Source organism: Hemitrygon akajei, chromosome 17 (genome assembly GCF_048418815.1).
Source record: "Hemitrygon akajei chromosome 17, sHemAka1.3, whole genome shotgun sequence".
NCBI classification, from domain to species: Eukaryota; Metazoa; Chordata; class Chondrichthyes; order Myliobatiformes; family Dasyatidae; genus Hemitrygon; species Hemitrygon akajei.
This window is the reverse complement of record NC_133140.1, coordinates 30,694,321-30,714,910: the sequence shown is the minus strand read 5'-3', so window position 1 is coordinate 30,714,910 and position 20,590 is coordinate 30,694,321. Positions and strand designations below refer to the sequence as shown.

Genomic DNA, 20,590 nt, shown 5'->3' with positions numbered 1-20,590 from the left:
GCAGGGCGGGAGCCCGGTGGGTCGAGGGTGCGCGCGCAGGGCGGGAGCCCGGTGGGTCGAGGGTGCGCGCGCAGGGCGGGAGCCCGGTGGGTCGAGGGTGCGCGCGCAGGGCGGGAGCCCGGTGGGTCGAGGGTGCGCGCGCAGGGCGGGAGCCCGGTGGGTCGAGGGTGCGCGCGCAGGGCGGGAGCCCGGTGGGTCGAGGGTGCGCGCGCAGGGCGGGTGCTCGGTGGGTCAAGGGTGCGCGTGTCTTCAGGACGGTTTTGTTCAAAATGTTCGAGGGGTCGCGAGAGGGAAAATCAAACGGACATGGGACCTGAATTGACTCGGGCTGCGATGCTGAAGGAACTGGAGACTGAGGTAAAATAGCGGACCAAGTGCGATTTAAACATGAAATATAGGTGTTGGTTTTATTTTGTTGTAGGCACTGCTGACTAACGCCTTGTTTGTTAGTGAATGATACTACAAAACTACTTTTGTCCATTCCAACCCGGGCTTAAACAGTGCCAACAAGGCGAGCGAGGAGCAGGCGATCTGGTAACTCGATTTATTGTCATAGGTTCTGAGGTACAGTGAAAACGTCTCATGTTATCATTCCAACATTAAAGTAGTACAAGGAAAAGCAGTAACAGAATGCAGAATAAAGTGCATCAGATACAGAGAAAGTGCAGTCCAGATAAACAATAAGGTGCAAATTCATAAGGAGGTAGTTCATGATGTCAAGAGTCCATTGTATAGTACAAGCGAGCCATTCAATAGTTTTATAACAGTGGGGTAGAAGCTATCCATCTGGTAGAGGTATTCTGTCAGATCTCTTCAGTGAAGACAGGGATTTATGGAAATTTAACTGAAAGTAAAGTGTAAACTTTGAAATCTGCTTTCAGGGTTTCTGTGTAAGTCAATTTCCAATCTATCCATCCCCTGTTTTATAAAACCCACTCATAACCAACCCCTCTGTGTATCTCGCCCATGAGGTTGAATCTGTGTGCCTTATTCCTTGAATCAAAGGTCACAATTTCTTGGCAAAATGAGTGAATCTGCAGATGCTGGAAATAAATAAAAAGCACAAAATGCTGGCAGAACTCACCAGGCCAGACAGCATCTATGGGAGGAGGTAGTGACGACGTTTCGGGCTGAAACCCTTCATCAGGAGTGAAGTAACATGGGATGGTCGAGGGGGGATAAGAAGTGGGGGGAGGGATGGAGTAGAGAGCTGGGAAGTGATAGGCTGGAGGGAAATGGGCTGGGGGAAGGTGGAGAATTATGGGAAATAAAAGAGAAAGAAAGGTAGGGCTGGGGGGAGATTATAATGAGGGGGGAAAAAAGACAGAGAAAGAGAACCAGACTAAAATTATAGATAGGGATGGGGTAAGGGGGGGGCAGGGGTATCAACGGAGGTCTGTGAGATGATTGTTCATGCCGGCAGGTAGGAGGCTACCTAGGCAGGAGTTAAGGTATTGCTCCATCGACCTGTGTGTGGCCTCACCTTGACAGTAGAGGAGGCCATGGACAAACATATTGGAGTGGGAGTGGTCTGTGGAATTGAAGTGTGTGGCCACAGGGAGATCCCGCCACTGCTGGAGGACTGAGAGCCGGTGTTCGGCGAAATGGTCTCCCAGTCTGCGGCAGGTTCCCTGGCCCCCACCGCCTCATTTTCACCACGGACATCCAATCCCTATATACCTCTATCCCCCACCAGGAATGTCTCCAAGCTCTCCGTTTCTTCCTGGATTCCAGTCCCAGCCCGTCACCCCCTACCTCCACTCTTCTCCACCTTGCGGAATTAGTCCTCACCCTTAACAATTTCTCCTTTGGCTCCTCCCACTTCCTCCAAACTAAAGGTGTAGCCATGGGCACCCGCATGGGTCCTAGCTACGCCTGACTTTTTGTCGGCCATGTGGAGCAATCTATGTTCCAAGCCTACACCGGTATCTGTCCTCCTCTTTTCTTACGTTATGTGGACGACTGCAGCGGCACTGCTTCCTGCACACATGCTGAGCTCATCGACTTCATTAACTTCGCCTCCAACTTTCACCCCACCCTCAAATTCACCTGGTCTATTTCCGACACCTCCCTCCCCTTTCTAGATCTTTCTGTTTCTATCTCTGGAGACAGCCTATCCACTGATGTCTACTACAAACCTGCAGACTCCCACAGCTACCTAGACCATTCCTCCTCCCACCCTGTCTCCTGCAAAAATGCTATCCCTTTCTCTCAATTCCTCCGCCTCTGCCGCATTTGTTCTCAGGATGAGGCTTTTCATTCTAGGACAAAGGAGATGTCTTCCTGTTTTAATGAAAGGGGCTTCCCTTCGTCCACTATCAACTCTGCCCTCCATCGCGTCTCCCGTATTTCACGCACCTCTGCCCTCACCCCATCCCCCCACCAGCCCACCAGGGATAGAGTCCCCCTGGTCATCACCTATCACCCTACCAGCCTACAGATCCAATGTATAATCCTCCGCAACTTCCGCCACCTCCCACAGGATCCCACCACCAGCCACATCTCCCCCTCCCCCCCCACTCTCGGCTTTCCGCAGGGATCGCTCCCTACGCAACTCCCTTGTCCATTCATCCCCACCAACCTTCCTCCAGGCACTTATCCCTGCAAACGGAAGAAGTGCTACACCTGCCCCCACACTTCTTCCCTCACCAACATCCCAGGCCCCAGGCAGTCCTTTCAGGTGAGGCACCACTTCAATCAAACTACTGTATCCGGTGCTCCTGATGTGGCCATTTATACATTGGGGAGACCCGCCACAGACTGGGAGACCGTTTCGCCGAACTCCGGCGCTCAGTCCTCCAGCAGTGGCGGGATCTCCCTGTGGCCACACACTTTAATTCCACAGACCACTCCCACTCCGACATGTCTGTCCATGGCCTCCTCTACCGTCAAGATGAGGCCACACGCAGGTCGATGGAGTAATACCTTATCTCCCGCCTAGGTAGCCTCCTACCTGCCGGCATGAACATTCATCTCACAGACCTCTGTTGATACCCCTGCCCCCCCCCCCCCTTACCCCATCCCTATCTATAATTTTAGTCTGGTTCTCTTTCTCTGTCTTTTCCCCCCCCCCCACTATAATCTCCCCCCAGCCCTACCTTTCTTTCTCTTTTATTTCCCATAATTCTCCACCTTCCCCCAGCCTATCACTTCCCAGCTCTCTACTTCATCCCTCCCCCCACTTTTTATCCCCCCTCGACCATCCCATGTTACTTCACTCCTGATTAAAGGTTTCGGCCCGAAACGTCATCACTACCTCCTCCCATAGATGCTGTCTGGCCTGCTGAGTTCTGCCAGCATTTTGTGCTTTTTAGTCACAATTTCTTTCTGTTTACAAAACATAAAGCTATTATGATATTGAATGTTCCCTCTACCTTCCCAAGTATCTTTGATGCAAGGGGAACAACTCTAGCTTTTCAGGTGAAACCTTGTATTTGATATATCCCACTGTTGCTTTTTTTGTAGCCTTTCTTAAAGCTGGAGAAATTGTTATCAATCATGCTGGCCAGAATTGATGCAGTTGCTTAATTTTTGCCTAATCATTAAAAAAAACTAAAAGTGTTGTAATCCGTCGGAAATAGGAGCAAGATTAGTCCGTTTAGCCCATTGAATCTGCTCTATTCAATTTTGCCTGCTACTTTTGTTTCCAACCCCAGTCTCCTATTTTCTACTTGTAATCCTTAAACCCCTTACCAATCAAAAACCTATCAGTCTCTGCCTTAAAAGCACCCAATAACTTGATTTCCACTGCCCATTGTGTTAACGAGATTGACATAGAGGCAGTCCCCGGGTTACGAATGAATTCCGTTCCTGAGTCTGTCTTTAAGTCGGATTTGTACGCAAGTCGGAGCAGGTACTTCCGGTATTATTTAGCGTCAGTTAATCAAACGTTTGTCTTAGTATATAGTATATATTTTACCTTTCTATGTATATAAAACACTTAAGAAACGTATGTATTTCAATAATTAAACCACTGGGTTGCTTAGTAATAATTGTAGCTTTCATCGGGGCAGGGCCTTTCACATGCTCCATTATTCTCACTTTATCCTTTACCTGTATCCTTTAAAGTTGGTCCGATCGTTGACCGACTGTAACCTAAAGCTTTTCCAGTGACCGATGGCGTTGCACCTCTCTCCAATTGCTTTATTATTTCCACTTTATTTTCAATCATGATAGTTTTCCATCAACAAAATAGTAAATTGCGGATTTTATGCTCTATCGTTGGCGAGCAGTGAACCATCTGATTGGCCTATCAGAGTTCTCTTTAGGAACTAGTTGACTTGATCAGCATTTCTGATCTGGCTATTGTTCACGATCGCACTTAATAAAAAAAAAAGTGCAGCTGCAGGCCGCGGTTCTTGTTCTGCTCCGGGTCCTAAAGGCCACCTGCAGTGAGATAGGTTAAATGGGACAAGTGGAGGCAGTGCTGACTGTGAAAGGTGGGGGGAAGATCAGGGTGAATTTTGCTAAGAAATATCTAAGCCAAATGCAAAGTTACACACTCAACACAGTGTAAACGGCAACAACTTAAAATGGCGGACAGCACCGTGATCCGACTTAAAATGGCAGACAACGTTCTCCTCCCTCCATTCGTAAGCACAAGTTGTCTGTAAGTTGGAAGTTCGTAACTCAGGGACTGCCTGTATACACCATCCTCTCGCTAAAGAAGTGCCTCCTGCTCTCAGTCTTAGTGAGGTTCCAGTGAGTAAAGAATAGCCAATGTGTTCCTCTGTTTCAGAAGGGTATTTTAGGAGTCCAAGAATGGAAACCTTGTTACTTCACAATCATTTATTTTAAAGTTTAAGCAAAAGAGCAGATACAGATCATGTGAAACTAAATGAAGAGCTGAGAAAGAATAATCAAATGATATAAAGAAACAAAGATGGCACTTTTGCAAAAGCTGTCACTTAAATACTCAAGATAACAACACATTCTTGAGACAAAGAAGACCCAATCAAAAGTGTTGTAACTGCTACACTGCTTTTCCCACCACAACAAATCAATCAATGCTGGGTACTACTTTATTTGAGCACTACACCCACTAATTCAGAGACAGGAATGGTGTACTAAGCTATAGGCTTGCTTTTTCAAATCTGTTTTTTTAACTTATTAAATGGGTCTTAAGTTAGGTAGAATCATCAAATGACAATAGAAGTTGTAGGAGCCATGTTTCTATTTTGTTTGTATTGTGTTTTATGTTGTGTGTTTATTAAGGATAATTTGTCATGTGGGTTGAAGGGAGGTAGAAGTGAAGAGTATAGTTTTATATTTATTCTGTCTTTAGTTCACTTTTAGTCTGGTTGCAATAGAGAGTAAGTCAAGGGAATGATATTGTTTTGACTGCTTATATTCTAAATACTTGGATTTTCAGAATGCCTTTGACAAGATGCTTCACATGAAGCTGCTTAATGAGGTAAGAGCCCCTGGTATTACGTAAAAGATCCAAGAATGGATAGGACATTGACTGATTGGCAGAGGCAGAAAGTAGGAATGAAACAAACTTTTTCTGTTTGGCTACTGGTGATAGGTCTGTGTTGAGACTGCTTTTTATGTTATACGTCAATGATTTGGATGACAACTCCGGGCATTAACCTATGGAATGGAAACACTCTTGTTTTAGATTATAGAGGTCTGAGTAGTACTATGGAGGCCATATGGACACCAAATGAAATAACACCCTCATTGGTACAAAAAAAACACATTACATCTCTGCCTAAAAGAGGGATTCAAATCTTCAATGACAATACATTGCAATATCATGCATTCATGAGGACTTGTTTAAGAATAGTGTTGAAGGCAAGACTGACAACAATGGTGATTGCCTGTAATTCCTTGAACAGTACACTGGAGGTTGCCCTAAAGAGCTTGTCAGAAGTTGTCAGCATATCCTGAGGAAGGATATCTAAATACCATCGCTTTACTACAAGAACATTTTGGTAATGAACAGAAAATGGCATAAGCCTACATGGGTGATGCACCATCAATAACTCTCGGAGACATGTTATGGTAGGCTTTTATTGGCTGGAAGAAAGCACAAGCAGCAAGCGACCACCACACAACATCCTGGAGACTGAGGAAGGAGCAGTGCCTCCAATCGCCTTTATACTGGGGTCTGTGGGAGGAGCCACAGGAGCAGTCAGCGAGAGGGTGGGGGGGCGTGTTCAGACAGGTATATGTAGTTCACCACAATGGGAAAGGCTCTTGTAGGCACCTATCAAATCTGAAGATGGGAAAGCTCTTCAAGTCTGTGATATTTTTCTTAGATGCAGTTGTAATGCTTTGGGAGAAGTGCAGTTCATGTAAGAACTGGATATGCCTACCAATATGTTAATTGATATAAAGAAGTTCCCCTATATGCTGAAGGATCTATGGAGAGGAGTACTCTATAAACTGCAAACTAAGCACAACTGTGAGGCTACTTTTGCTGACATTTGTTGATTTTATTGAAAAATAAGTTAAGATTACTACACAACTGGTATTTGGAAATATACAAGATGCTACATCATCTGCAGTAAGCAAAGGTGTCAACAAAACTTAAGTCACAAGTTCATTCTAAGACTAAAGGAAGCAGCTTTGACACCACTGTGGGTACTGTGAGAAATAAAGCTAAAACCAAACCTGGAACTAACAGATGGATTTGTATGTTCTGTGAGGGTGAACATACACTGGATTTGTGCCATCAGCTAGAGAAAAAAAGATCATAATGAGAAGATTGGCTTCCTAAAGGAAAATGGTGTCTGCTTTGGTTGTTTGTGTACAGGACACATTGATAAGGATTCCAACAAGCATCTTTCATGCAAGGTATGCAGTGGCAAGCATCCCAGCATACTTCATATTCACTCTGATGAAAAGGGGGCAGACTCAGAACATGCTGTGAAAGAATCAGACACAGTAGTAAGTAACACCCTGGTATCTAATGGCTTCTCGAGGGCTGTTGATCTTGATTGTAAACTTCCTATAGTTCCAGTACAAGTGAAGTCAAAGAATAGTAACAAGACAGTGGCTACTTGTGCTTTCCTAGATCATGGAAGTACAGCAGTGTTCTGCACAATAGGCCTAATGAACAAGCTCAACCACTCAGGAAAAAGGACATGCATTCTTTTTTGCAGCGTGGGTTAACAGAAGGTTGTAAGTAGTTATTGTTTCAGGATTCGAAGTGGCTTATTTAGATAGTGAAAACTATTGTGAACAACCTAACATCTATATGCAGGAAAGCACATAGGGAATCTTCCTCATCAGAGGGATCTCCAGGAATGGTCTCACCTGAAGCATGTCAATTTGCCAGAAATTGATTCAGATACTGAGCTGCTGACTGACAGATGTACCTAAAGCATTGGAGCTGTTACAAGTGTTTCACAGTATTAATGATGGATCCTATGCAATCAGAACAATGCTGGGCTGGACCGTGAAAGGCGACCATGGTGATGGAAGAGCCTGCTCAGCCAGGGCTGATAGTTAACAGTATCTCAGTTTTGAACTTGAATGAGCATTGGCAGCATCAGTTCAAGACAGATTTCCCAGAATGCAGTCAGGTTGAACAACCTGGTTTGTTAAGACAAGACCACAAATTCATGGAGCTGGTTGCAAATTCTGTGAAATTAGTGGATGAACACTACCAGATAGGTTTACCTTTGAGTGAGAAAGGAAGAAATTAACACGTCTAGTAGTACGAAGATTGTTGAATAGCATGCTCTAAATCTAAGGAAGAAATTTTAAGAAACATTTGTTATTTTATGCTGACTACACAGCTTTCATTTCCAGGGGTTATGCCAAAAGAGTGGCAGCAGAGACTCTAGAACACAGTGTTCGGAAAATCGGGTATATTCCACATAATTTATTTATTGAGCTACAGCATGGAGGCCTTTCAAGTCTGGCCATCCAACAATCCCCAGTTTAATCCTACCCTAGCTTAATCATAAGACCATTTACAATGATCAATTGACCTATCAACTAGTATGTCTTTGGACTGTGAGAGGAAACTCGAACACCTGGAGGAAATCCATGTGGTCACAGAGATGACATACAAACTCCTTACAGGCCATGATGGGAATTGGTAAAGCATTATGTTAACTATTATGCTACCGTGCCGTCCCCCATGTTCTTTGTCATCTCAGAAAAGGGAAACTCCATATTGTGTTCGACTGTGGAGTGACTTTTCAGGGAATATCACAGTGTTCAGCTGTTAGAGCAACCAGATCTTATTAGTTGACTGACTGGAGTTTCAGAAAAGAAACAGTGGTGATTATGGCAGATAATTGAATCAATGTTTCATCAGGTTAAAATACCAGCAGAGGATACAGATCTGCTGAGGTTTCTTTGGTGGCTTGAAGGTGACTCCAGTCAAGATATAGATAGATACTTTATTCATCCCCATGGGGAAATTCAACATTTTTTCCAATGTCCCATACACTTGTTGTAGCAAAACTAATTACATACAATACTTAACTCAGTAAAAATATGTTATGCATCTAAAATCACCCTCTCAAAAAGCATTAATAATAGCTTTTAAAAAGTTCTTAAGTAGTTTACTTAAATACATTGAGTCCTAACCCCGGCACTTTAACATATCTTACTCCTGGCGGTTGAATTGTAAAGCCAAATGGCATTGGGGAGTATTGATCTCTTCATCCTGTCTGAGGAGCATTGCATCGATAGCAACCTGTCGCTGAAACTGCTTCTCTGTCTCTGGATGGTGCTATGTAGAGGATGTTCAGGGTTTTCCATAATAGACCGTAGCCTACTCAGCGCCCTTCGCTCTGCTACCGATGTTATACTCTCCAGTACTTTGCCCACGACAGAGCCCGCCTTCCTTACCAGCTTATTAAGACGTGAGGCGTCCCTCTTCTTAATGCTGCCTCCCCAACACGCCACCACAAAGAAGAGGGCGCTCTCCACAACTGACCTATAGAACATCTTCAGCATCTCACTACAAACATTGACTTTAGAATAGTGGTACATTTCTTTGGAGCAACTTCACCACCAAGTTGTGCCAATTTCACTCTTAGGGAATGTGCAGAAGACCATGAAGAACAGTTCAGTTGTGAGACAGTGGATGAGGTTTTACATTGCTCCTGTGTTGGTGACTGCTTTGTGTCAGTGTTCTCAGAGGAAGAAGCAGTGTCTCTCTATTATGAGCTTGTTTCCATCTCTGCTAAAGGTAGTTTTTGACTCAAAGTCGATAAGCAGCAGACATAGTGTGCTATCTGTGATACCAGAAGAGCAAAGAGTGAAAGACATGAAAGATTTGAATTTGGAGCAAGATGTTACTTTGAGAGAGTACTGGGTGTGCAATAGTTCATTCAGTCTGAAACTTCAAGTTTAACATCACGATCCAAGATAGACCATTTACTAAAAGGGGTAACCTCTCCAGTTAGTTCCATCTATGATCCATTAGGAATCTTGAGTCCAGTGGTGTTATCTGCTTGGAAGATCTTACAAGATGTATGCAAGAATGGATTTGGCTGGAATTATCTATACCACTATCAGTTGCTCATGAGTAGACAAGCTGGCTGGAAGGACTCTGCCAGTCTTTAAGGTTGTTAAATGTTTGAAACACTTATTTTGGAGAAGTTACTGCTGCACAATTATACCACTTTACAGGTGCAAGTGAAGATGGCTATGGAAAAGTGACCTACCTATTGTTGCATGACATGTATTCTCTGATTTATCATGGGTAAATCTAAGGTAGATCCATTGAAATCAGTTTCTATGCCTCACATGGAGCTCATCTGTACTATGATGGCAAGTCGTATGGACACATTGTGGAAGAAGGAGATGCATATGCAGCTTCAGAACTCAGTTGTTTGCACTGATAGTATTTCTGTGCTGAAGTATTTCAAGAATGAAGTTCTTAAGGTCTCACAGCAAGCATCTGAATGTAAACACTTCAAGTAACCCTACAGATGTGGCCTGTAGAGGGTTGAGGGAAAAGTTTTTTCTGAAGAATATGATGTGGGCATCAGGGCCTCAGTCTCTTTAGCATGAATGCCAATGATCTGCAAATCCTGATTGTTCTTGAGAACTTCTAGATGATCCAAAAGTCAAGAGGATTGTATGATGAATGTCATGCAGATTGAAGAGGAGGTGTATGTTGTAACATATATAATCTATCACTTCTTGTCTTGGACCTGTTTGAGGAAGACAGTATCCTGGATTCTTTGATTTAAGAACCTGCTCGTGTTTCTTAGAAGAGGAAGCAATTGAATATCATTCTTGCTCAGTCTGTCTTGGATGCAGAATAGCAAAGATATTCTTTAGGGAGAGAGATTGGTTGAGATTGTCTCTCAGTATAGGAGCTCAGAAAAGCTGAAATGAAGGTCACTTATTTTTGGCTAAGAAAGATTTTCAGATGAATTCTTGAGTTTACAAAGGGGAGTAAGTGGGTGAGAAAGGTCCTCAGTGAGGGGGCATCACGTGATGACGTAGGATCGAGACGTTGGGAATCCAGCTCCCTCGTAAAAAATAATGAAATAGGGTTTAAATGAAGAAGAGTTAACAAATATCTACTAGAAACTATTTATAAGCAACTCAGGATTATCTTTTGATATGGCTCCTAAACTGAAACAGAAGAAAGCTACTACTTCGAAGACTGCACAAATCAGCGGGGAAAAAGGCCTAACCGTATCGGCGAAGCCTCGGACTCAAGTTGGATCTCCTCCCGGCGAAGTGCATGGCACTTCTGATGATGCGGGACAGGAAGTTGCAGCAATGTCGGCGGTCTCTAAGAAGAAACGGCAAGAACAACGCATGCGCGAAAGTATGCATGAACAGATATTAACAAAACTACAAATCCCAACTACGGCTGGAAGTGAAATTGGAAGTGGATTGGAAGCAGAAACAGACTCTTTGGGAAATTCAGAGGAAGAAGAAAAGGAAAAGAAGGAAGAGATTAAAGGAGACATAAAAGATATCCTGATATATATTATGAATGAATTAAAAGCTATAAGAAGGATGCAGAATACACTCGATAATGTGGTGGAAAAACAAAAGAAGATGGATAACAAAGTTAAAGAGATGGAAGTAAAAATGGAAGAAAACACTGAAAGAATAGATAAGATAGAAGACAATAATCTTGCCTGGACAATAGAAAGAAAACGGATGTTGGAAAAAATGGATGCACTTGAGAACTCTAGTAGACAAAATAATATTAAAATTGTTGGTCTTATGGAAGTTACAGAGGGAAAAAATCCAATAAAATTCTTTCAAGAATGGATTCCGAAAATTTTGGAAATGAAAGAAGGAAGTCAAGTAATTGAAATTGAAAGAGCACACAAGAGCTTTCAGACCAAGACCTCAACAAGATCAATTTTGATAAAATGCTTAAGGTACCAAGATAAAGAAATGATCTTGAAGGCAGCTACTCAAGGTGCTAAAAGGAGAAATGGGCCATTGATAATAGAAGGGAAAAGGGTTTTTTTTTATCCAGACATAAGTTACGATCTTTTGAAGAGGCGGAAGGAATTTAATCCAGTGAAAAAATCTTTATGGGAAAAGGGCTACAAATTTTTATTGAGCTACCCAGCAAAATTGATAATTTTCCTGGATAATGAAGAAAGAAGTTTTTTCGTTGACTACCGGAAAGCGGAGAAATTTGTACAAGAATTACCTGATGTCCATGAAGAGGAGTAAAGAATTATAGAAATGAAATGGACTAATGATGAAGACTGAAACAAGGTTGGACTTGATGGACATTTATAAGGAAAAAAAAATAGTCGAGGAATATTAATTGGGAGTAGAGACATTAATTATTTTCTTTTTTTTTTCTTCACTAATATATTTTCTTTTTTTTTTGCGGGGGAGCTGGAGGAGCCCCTGATCGATGGCTGCGAGTTTCACGTGTACAATCATGGCGATTGCCATGACCTGTAAAATGGGGGGGAGGGGTAATGTTGTGTTCTTTTTATTCGCAACATTAGTGGGGGGGGTATTTTGTTTTTTTTCCTTATATATTAGTTATCTTCTATTTTTCTTCTTTTTTGCCTGGATGGTTGGGGAGAGACTCATAGCAACATGGAGAATTTTAAAGAGTTCCCAAGGTATTATGAATGATTAATTTACTTAATATTTTAAGTTTTAATGTTAATGGAATTAATGGACCTGTGAAAAGAAAAAGAGTTTTAACATATATTAAGAAAATGAAAGGAGATATAGCTTTTTTACAAGAAACACATTTAACAGAAACAGAACATAAGAAATTAAAGAGAGATTGGGTTGGAAATGTCATTGCAGCTTCATTTAATTCAAAATCGAGAGGAGTTGCAAGTTTGGTTAATAAATCTTTACCAATTAAAATACAAAATGTAATAATTGATTCTGTGGGGAGATATGTGATTATACATTGTCAAATCTTTTCAGAATTATGGACTTTTATGAACATTTATGCACCAAATGAAAATGATGCAAAATTCATACAAGAAGTTTTTTTGAACTTGGCTGATGCACATGATAAAATATTAATAGGTGGAGATTTTAATTTTTGTTTAGATCCATTTTTGGATAGGTCAACTAAAGTTGCTACAAAATCAAAAGTAACAAAACTAACTATCATTAATGAAAGATTTAAACCTGATTGATATATGGAGAAAAATTAATCCAAGAGAAAGAGAAAGAGATTATTCATTTTATTCAAATAGACATAAAACTTACTCAAGGATTGATTTTTTTTATTATCAAAAAATATTCAAGATAGATTGAAAAGTGTGGAATATAAAGCAAGAATACTGTCAGATCATTCACCCTTGATAATGACAATGATAATGATGGATAAGGAGGAATCGATCTATAGATGGAGATTTACCGTAGATGTCAGATTATAAGCCGCTACTTTTTTCCCACATTTTGAACAGCTTTGAACACTGCGGCCTTTACTACGGTGCGGCTAATGCATGATTTTTTTTCATGCCGCCAAAAACATTTTGCCTCATAACAGTAGACCAATAAAATTGATGAGTAGTTCACAGAGGTCCAATGAAATTGTACGATAAATCAAGCGCACTTTCACAATTAAATTATTGTAAATCAGTCATTTGTACTCACCCTCATCAACATGGAAAACACTCGAAGAAAAGCATTGTGCTGCCTTTATGGCAGTTATTTAGTTTATAATATTTTCGCTTAGTAATTCATTTGTTAGTAATTTCTAGTTAAAGTTAGAAGTGTTTTAACTATATTTGTTTTCTGTACTACATCCTGGGATGCTATGACGTCACATCCGGTTTCGCCGCGTCTTGTGGGAAATACCGGTTTGCGATAAACGGGAAGGTGGGGGCATTAGACCCGAGCAAAACGCTGCTTTTAAGTTAAAGGCGATCAATAACTTTTCCTGGTAGGCTGCAGTATATATATTTTTTACCAGTCGTTAGGAGATATTGGAATGTTGTTTATGCACTGTTCAGTAAAAAAGTATACGCAACGTAATTTGTGTGTTACCGATACGTATGTATATTTAAAAGTAGCCGCGTTACAGGCACGGTTCGAAAAAAAGCATTTGCAATATGTATTTGTTTATGTTACCATATGGATTTAATTAAAAGTTAAAAAATCCTCACGTGTAATATCTTTCTGTGTAAATATCTCATATTACAACGTGGGACACCTGCGGCCTAAAATCCGGTGCGGCTTGTACAAGTACAAAATTGATTTTCTTTCTAAAATTAGAGCCAGCGGCTTTTAATCAGGTGCGCTCTGTAGTGCGAAATCTACGGTAATTCAATTTTATTAAAACGTCAAGATTTTTGTGATTTTATGAAAAAACAAATTCAATTTTTTTTGGATACAAATCTACATTCAGTTGAGGATAAAATTGTATTATGGGAAGCGATGAAAGCATATTTAAGGGTCAGATTATAAATTATACATCTAAAATTAAGAAGGAATACGCAGCAGAAATAGATCAATTGGAAAAAGATATCATAAAGTTAGAAAAAGAATCTCAAAGATATATGACAGAAGAAAAACGAAGACAACTTGTTAATAAAAAACTACAATATAATACACTCCAGACATATCGTACAGAAAAAGTAATTATGAGAACTAAACAGAAATATTACGAACTAGGTGAAAGATCACATAAAATTCTTGCTTGGCAGTTGAAAACAGAACAGGCTTCTAAAACAATAAATGCAATTAGAACAAGTGTAAATAAGGTTACTTATAAGCCTTTAGAAATTAATGAAACTTTTAAAAAAATTTATACTGAACTATATCAATCAGAATCACAAAATAAGATTGTTGAGATAGATAAATTTTTATCACAAATAACCCTTCCAAAATTAAATTTGGAAGAACAGAAAGGATTAGATATGCCCTTTACATTAAAAGAGGTTGAAGAAGCTTTAGGATCACTTCAGAATAATAAATCCCTAGGAGAAGATGGTTTTCCTCCTGAATTTTATAAAAAAAATTAAAGATTTATTAATTCCTCCTTTTATGGAATTAATATACCAAGTGGAAAGAATGCATAAACTCCCACAATCTTTTTTAACAGCGATCATAACTGTATTGCCAAAAAAAGAGAGATCCTTTAAAACCAACATCATATAGGCCTATTTCTTTGTTGAATACAGATTATAAAATACTAGCAAAAATTTTATCTAATAGAGTATCTAAATATTTACCAAAATTAATACATATGGATCAAACAGGTTTTATTAAAAACAGACAATCAATGGATAATATAACCCGGTTACTTAGTATAATTCATTTGGCACAAAAAAGAGAGGAAATGAGTGTGGCAGTTGCTTTGGATGCAGAAAAAGCATTTGATAGATTGGAATGGGATTTTTTATTTAAGGTATTGGAAAAATATGAGTTAGGAAAATCTTTTATACAATGGATTAAAACTTTAAATACTAATCCTCAAGCTAAAGTAGTTACAAATGGTCAGATTTCAACACCATTTTGTTTAACGACTTCAACTAGACAAGGCTGCCCATTATCACCTGCTTTATTTGTATTGGCAATAGAACCATTAGCTGAATTAATTAGAACAGATTTCAGACATTGGGGGCTTTAGAGTTAATCAAGAAGAATATAAGATTAATTTATTTGCTGATGATGTTTTGATTTATTTAACAAACCCATTGCAATCTTTGCAAAGATTATCTTTTAGATTGGAAGAATATGGGAAAGTATCAGGGTATAAAGTAAATTGGGATAAAAGTGAAATTTTACCCCTTACCAAAGGAAATTATAATCAATGTCGATTAGTAACTCAATTTCGATGGTCAATAAATGGGATAAAATATTTAGGTATTAGAGTTGATAATGATGTAAAAAATTTATATAAACAAAATTATTTGCCATTATTAAAAAAAATAAAAGAGGATCTTGATAAATGGATGATGTTACCAATAACATTAATAGGTAGAGTTAATGCTGTAAAAATGAATATATTTCCTAGATTGCAATATTTATTCCAAACTTTACCAATACGATTACCTCAGAAGTTTTTTCAAGAACTGAATAAATATGTAAGGGAATTTCTTTGGAAAGGAAAGATGTCAAGAATATCATTGGAAAAATTGACATGTAAATTTGATTTAGGAGGGTTACAACTTCCAAATTTTAAGAATTATTATAAAGCAAATCGACTTAGATTTATTGCGTCTTTTTTTGATGAAGAAAAACCGGCATGGATTAGAATAGAATTAGATAAGATAGGAGAAAACATACCAGAAGATTTTATATATAAATGGGAATCCAAATGGATACGGGAAAAAAAAGAATCTCCTATATTAAGACACTTGATTGATTTAAGGAATAAGGTAAATATGGACGATGAGATAAAGAAATCTTTATTAGCAAAAAGAACTTTAATTAAAAATAGGCTTATTCCTTTTACAATGGATAATAAACTTTTATATAATTGGTTCCAAACGGGGATTAAATATATAGGTGATTGTTTTGAAGGAGGTATATTGATGTCGTTTGATCAATTAAAAAATAAATATAAAATATCAAATAACACTCTTTTCTGTTATTTTCAATTAAAGGCTTATTTACGAGAAAAGCTGGGACAAACGATGTTGATGCCAAAACCTAGTGAAATAGAAATATTAATTCAAAAAGGAAAAATTTAAAAATTTACATCTTGTATGAATAATTTGATTCAAAAACAGACAATTAAATTAGGAATTCATAAATCAAGACAAAAATGGGTATCTGATTTGAATGTTAAAATTGATGGAAAAAACTGGTCAAGATTATGTTCTGATAGTATGAGAAATACAATAAATGTTCGACTTAGATTAATACAATATAATTTTTTACATCAATTATATATAACACCACAGAAAATAAATAGATTAAATTCAAATATGTCTGACCAATGTTTTCGATGTAATCAAGAAATTGGTACTTTTTTACATTCTACATGGTCTTGTTTTAAAATTCAACCATTTTGGATAAATCTAAGACTTTTATTGGAACAAATTACTGGAGTACAACTCCCACATAGTCCAGTATTATTTTTATTAGGAGACATTGAAGGGACAATACCAAAACTTAAATTGAATAAGTATCAGAAAAAATTTATAAAAATTGCATTGTCAGTAGCCAAAAAAGTTATCGCAGTTACTTGGAAATCTGATTTATATTTAACTATGGAATAATGAAATACGTAGTTGTATTCCACTTGAAAAAATTACATACAATCTAAGAAATGAATATGATATATTTTTGGAAATTTGGCTCCCATACTTACAAAAGATAGGATTAAATACATAGGTCCTTTGAAGATAAAATTATAAAGTAATTGGGGAAAGTAAAAATAAATATTAAAATTATTTTGAACTCCATGGAGCATGTGGGGATCCTCCGATATCCAGGCAATCTTTCTCTTTTTTTCTTTCTTTAGATAAGGGTTAAGTGGGGGGAGGGTCAATATTATTTTTCTTACTATTTTATCATCACATTTATTCTTTGTAATTTCTAAAAATTTATTAAATAAATAATAATTAAAAACAGAAAGGTCCTCAGTTCTTCCATGAATATACACAATTTTGACAAAAAGAGTTTCCACACAGATCTTTGTGAAGTGCAGGCTGTTATCAATGGTCCTTCTATCCTAGTGATCAGGAAGCATTAATACCCAACCATCTGTTGCTTCTGAAGGCTTTATCATCCTTACCACCAGGAGAGTTCCAAAAGGAAAACATTTATGTTCTTTGTAGATGAAAGCAAATCCAATATATGTCAAACTTGTGTAACTCTCAGGTTCACTTAGCGCCGTTAGTCTAGGGGAAGACAGTCTCTGGCCCTGCCAAACTTGTGAAACCTCATTTGTTTGGATGCTGAAAGATGTGTTTCCCTGTTACAAATCAGTACCACTAAATATCAGATGGTACAGCATATGCAATTAAACAATTGAGCTTTATAATTCTTAATTTAACTATATGGTTAGTAAAGAAAGCAAAGAGAAAAGGGGCCCATTTTAATGACACAGTCTAATGTGCATGTTGGAGCTCACGGTTTTCCTGTACGTTAGTTCTCCATTGATTTTCTCTGAGCGTCATTGACTCCTGACCCCATTCCAAGTCTACTCCATCTTGCTGTCTACGACCTCTCAGTTCTGGCATCTTCTCTCTCCATCTTCCGCCGAACAAAAGATCTCGACCAACTTGCTCTCAGGCACACAAAAAGAAAAAAAAATCCCTTCTTTGGATGGCAGAACATTTCAAAGCCCCTGTTATCTCTAGTCATAACCCAAACACTGCTGCTACAGAACAACCCTTACATTAGCATTGAAACCTTTCCCAGGACGTTACATTTGTTTTGGAAACAGTGGGTCAAGGAGTAACAAGATATGTCTTCTACAGAAGACAGGTTTGAGGAGCTACAGTTCTGGAAGCTTCATAATTTTGATTTGACTTACTGACTTGACAGAGTGGTAAAGATCACTCTGTACTGAGCTATACAGTGTACTGGTACCATCTGGCCTAGATGACAGTTGCATGACTCATCTGGAAGAAGAAAGAGGACATTTGTATGAATGTTAACATTTCATGTCTCCTATTTTTAAGTAGGAAATAGTTGTAATTTATAGTTTAATAACACTAAACAACAAGTATTTTGCTTCCTGAATACCTTTGGGTGTATCTTATTGATTTGGGGCTGCTGATCATGAAAATCACCATATTTCCCTTTTGCACACCACTGTTTTGAAATTGTCTATATATGTTATTTCAATACATAATTCAAATCAATTAAATTGTTGCCTATAATGTAAGCTGAAAAGTTTTCTGTCTTGCCTGGGCATACTTAAGCAGGATGTATGCTGCATGTTAGGACAGGTTTTAAAAAATAGGACATGGAGTCAAGAGAAGGCAGACGAAAATGCCATGAGGAATGAAGATGAACAAGGAATGGAAACTGACACTGATACACAGATTTTGAATGTCGAGTGGGCCTCAGATAACTTAATCTGAGTTAAATGACCTGGTCAGAGACTTGAGTTTTTCAATGGCAAAAGCAGAATTACTGGGTTCAAGGTTGGAGGGATGGAATCTACTGTCACCAGGCACAAAAATCTCCATGAAGGATTTTATTTATGACTGATGTATCCTAGAATAACTAATGCTAAGATTAAGGAAGGATTTTTTGTTGGTCCACAAATCAAACAGGTCATCAATGACAGGCAACTCAAAGAACTTCTAGTAGGACTGGAAAAAATTGTATGGAAGGCATTCAAGGATGCTGTTGAAAATTTCCTTGACAATGACAGAGCACCAAACTACGTGCAGCTGGTTGACAATATGCTTCAAACATACAAAACCATGAAGTGCAACATGCCACTAAAAACTAATTTTCTGTATTCCCATTTAGACTTCTTCCCTGCAAATCTTGATGCTGTCAGTGACGAGCGTGGTGAAAGGTTTCACCAGGACATTGCAATCATGTAGAAGCAGTATCAGGGCATCTGGAATCCAAGAGTGCTGGCAGATTATTGTTGGACACAAGTGAGAAGCCTCAAACACTGAATACAAATAAAAATTATCAACAAAACATTTTTAGTTTAGTTGAACATTGCAAAGCATCAGCAGCGTTATGCAATTAAACACATTATATTCATTAAAAGTTGATTTATTCTTTTTCCAAATTTCTATATGATATAAGTAGTCTGAAATTATATTTGTGTTTAGCTCCAAGAAGTCTATCATAAACAAAAAACACAAAAATCTGAGGTAGCAACACTTTCAAAAATATTTGTTGCCCTGTGTAATTAAGGACTAGGGTACAGGAGCCATGTATCTGTTTTCTGTCTGTCCGTATTGTATTTTGTATTGCACATTTTTTAAGTGAAGAGTATAGTTACATATTCATGCTTTGTCTTTCAGTTTTAGTGTGGTTAGAGTAGGTTAGGGTAGGGAGTAAGTTGGGGGAATTATTTTTTTTATTGACTGCTTATCACTTAAGTATGTTTAAGAATGCTTAAGTACATTTGAATGTACTTAGAATATTTATTTTATTATATCGTTAGTGTTCTCATTACAAGACAATTTGTTTTTGCTGGTTTTTTATTAAAGAAATTAGCCTACTTCAAGTTAGAATTTCGTTATTGGAGCGCATCATACAGTGTCAACCCCTCTCCCCCCCCCCCCCCCCCACCCCATGCTTAGTCTCTGAGTAGTTTTGATTTGATTTTAAATAACTGCTACTGGAGATTTAGCATTAACATCTCTGCATTATGTGGGAGCAGTCTTGATTATGTTTGGGTATTTTGCTCTGAAGGGACAAGGGGCTATAAGACATTTGAATGGTTCTTAGTGAAATAAGATGAATTCTTGACCTTATAATCTACCTAATTATGATCTTGCATCTTATTGTCTATCTGCACTGCACTTTCTCTGTAGCTGTTGCACTTTATTCTGCATTCTGTAGTTGTATTTCTCTTGTATTTATCTTGTATTATCTCAATGCACTGTATAATTGATCTCTATGAATCGTATGCAGGACAAGTTTTGCACTGTACCTCAGTACGTGATGATAATAAACCAGTTCCAATTCTAAACAAATATTCATCTGTCTACCATGAGTAAATTGTTTCTAAGTTCTGTTTGTTTAATCTAGAGTATATGTGGTACAAAGTACTTAAATAATTTGATACAGGAGCTAACTGTAATGTGCTTCAGAAGAATAACTAAACATTATTTTCTGTTTAATTTTAAAGCAGTTCCACAAAAGGGAAGAAATATAATGGCACCAGGAGACTATCAGGAAGAAGATTCTGTCTATTTCAATGTAGGAGGCTGGTTCTTTTCAATTCCAAAGTCAAAACTTTTACAGTTCCGTGACTCAGTATTGTGGCAAGAAGCTTCCAGCCTTCTTCATTCTGATGATGCCAGACTTTTTATTGACCGAGATGGATATACTTTCCGCCATGTTCACTATTATTTGCATACATCAAAGCTGTCTTTTTCTTGCCTTTCTGAAATTAGTTTGTTGTATGAGCAAGCTACATCAATGTGTCTAACACCTCTGCAACAGGTATTAATAATGGATAATATGTAGAACAGCGCATGATTGCAAGTCCAATAGAATAATGTTTGTATCCTTGTGGACAGTAATATCTCTACCCTGTAAAGGTCGTTCC

The 20,590-nt window shown here is 38.5% G+C and overlaps 1 protein-coding gene across 1 annotated transcript in view; it reads left to right on the top strand.

The window, feature by feature from the left end:
* Nucleotides 1–230: 230 nt before the first annotated feature.
* Nucleotides 231–20,590, top strand: part of LOC140740582 (BTB/POZ domain-containing protein KCTD19-like) — a 64,378-nt gene continuing 44,018 nt past the window's right edge. Inside the window, exons 1-2 of the mRNA XM_073069870.1 lie at nt 231–357; nt 20,168–20,484. Coding sequence (XP_072925971.1) covers nt 20,194–20,484 — 291 coding nt within the window. The 5' untranslated portion in view covers nt 231–357; nt 20,168–20,193. The remainder of the gene's footprint in view (nt 358–20,167; nt 20,485–20,590) is intronic.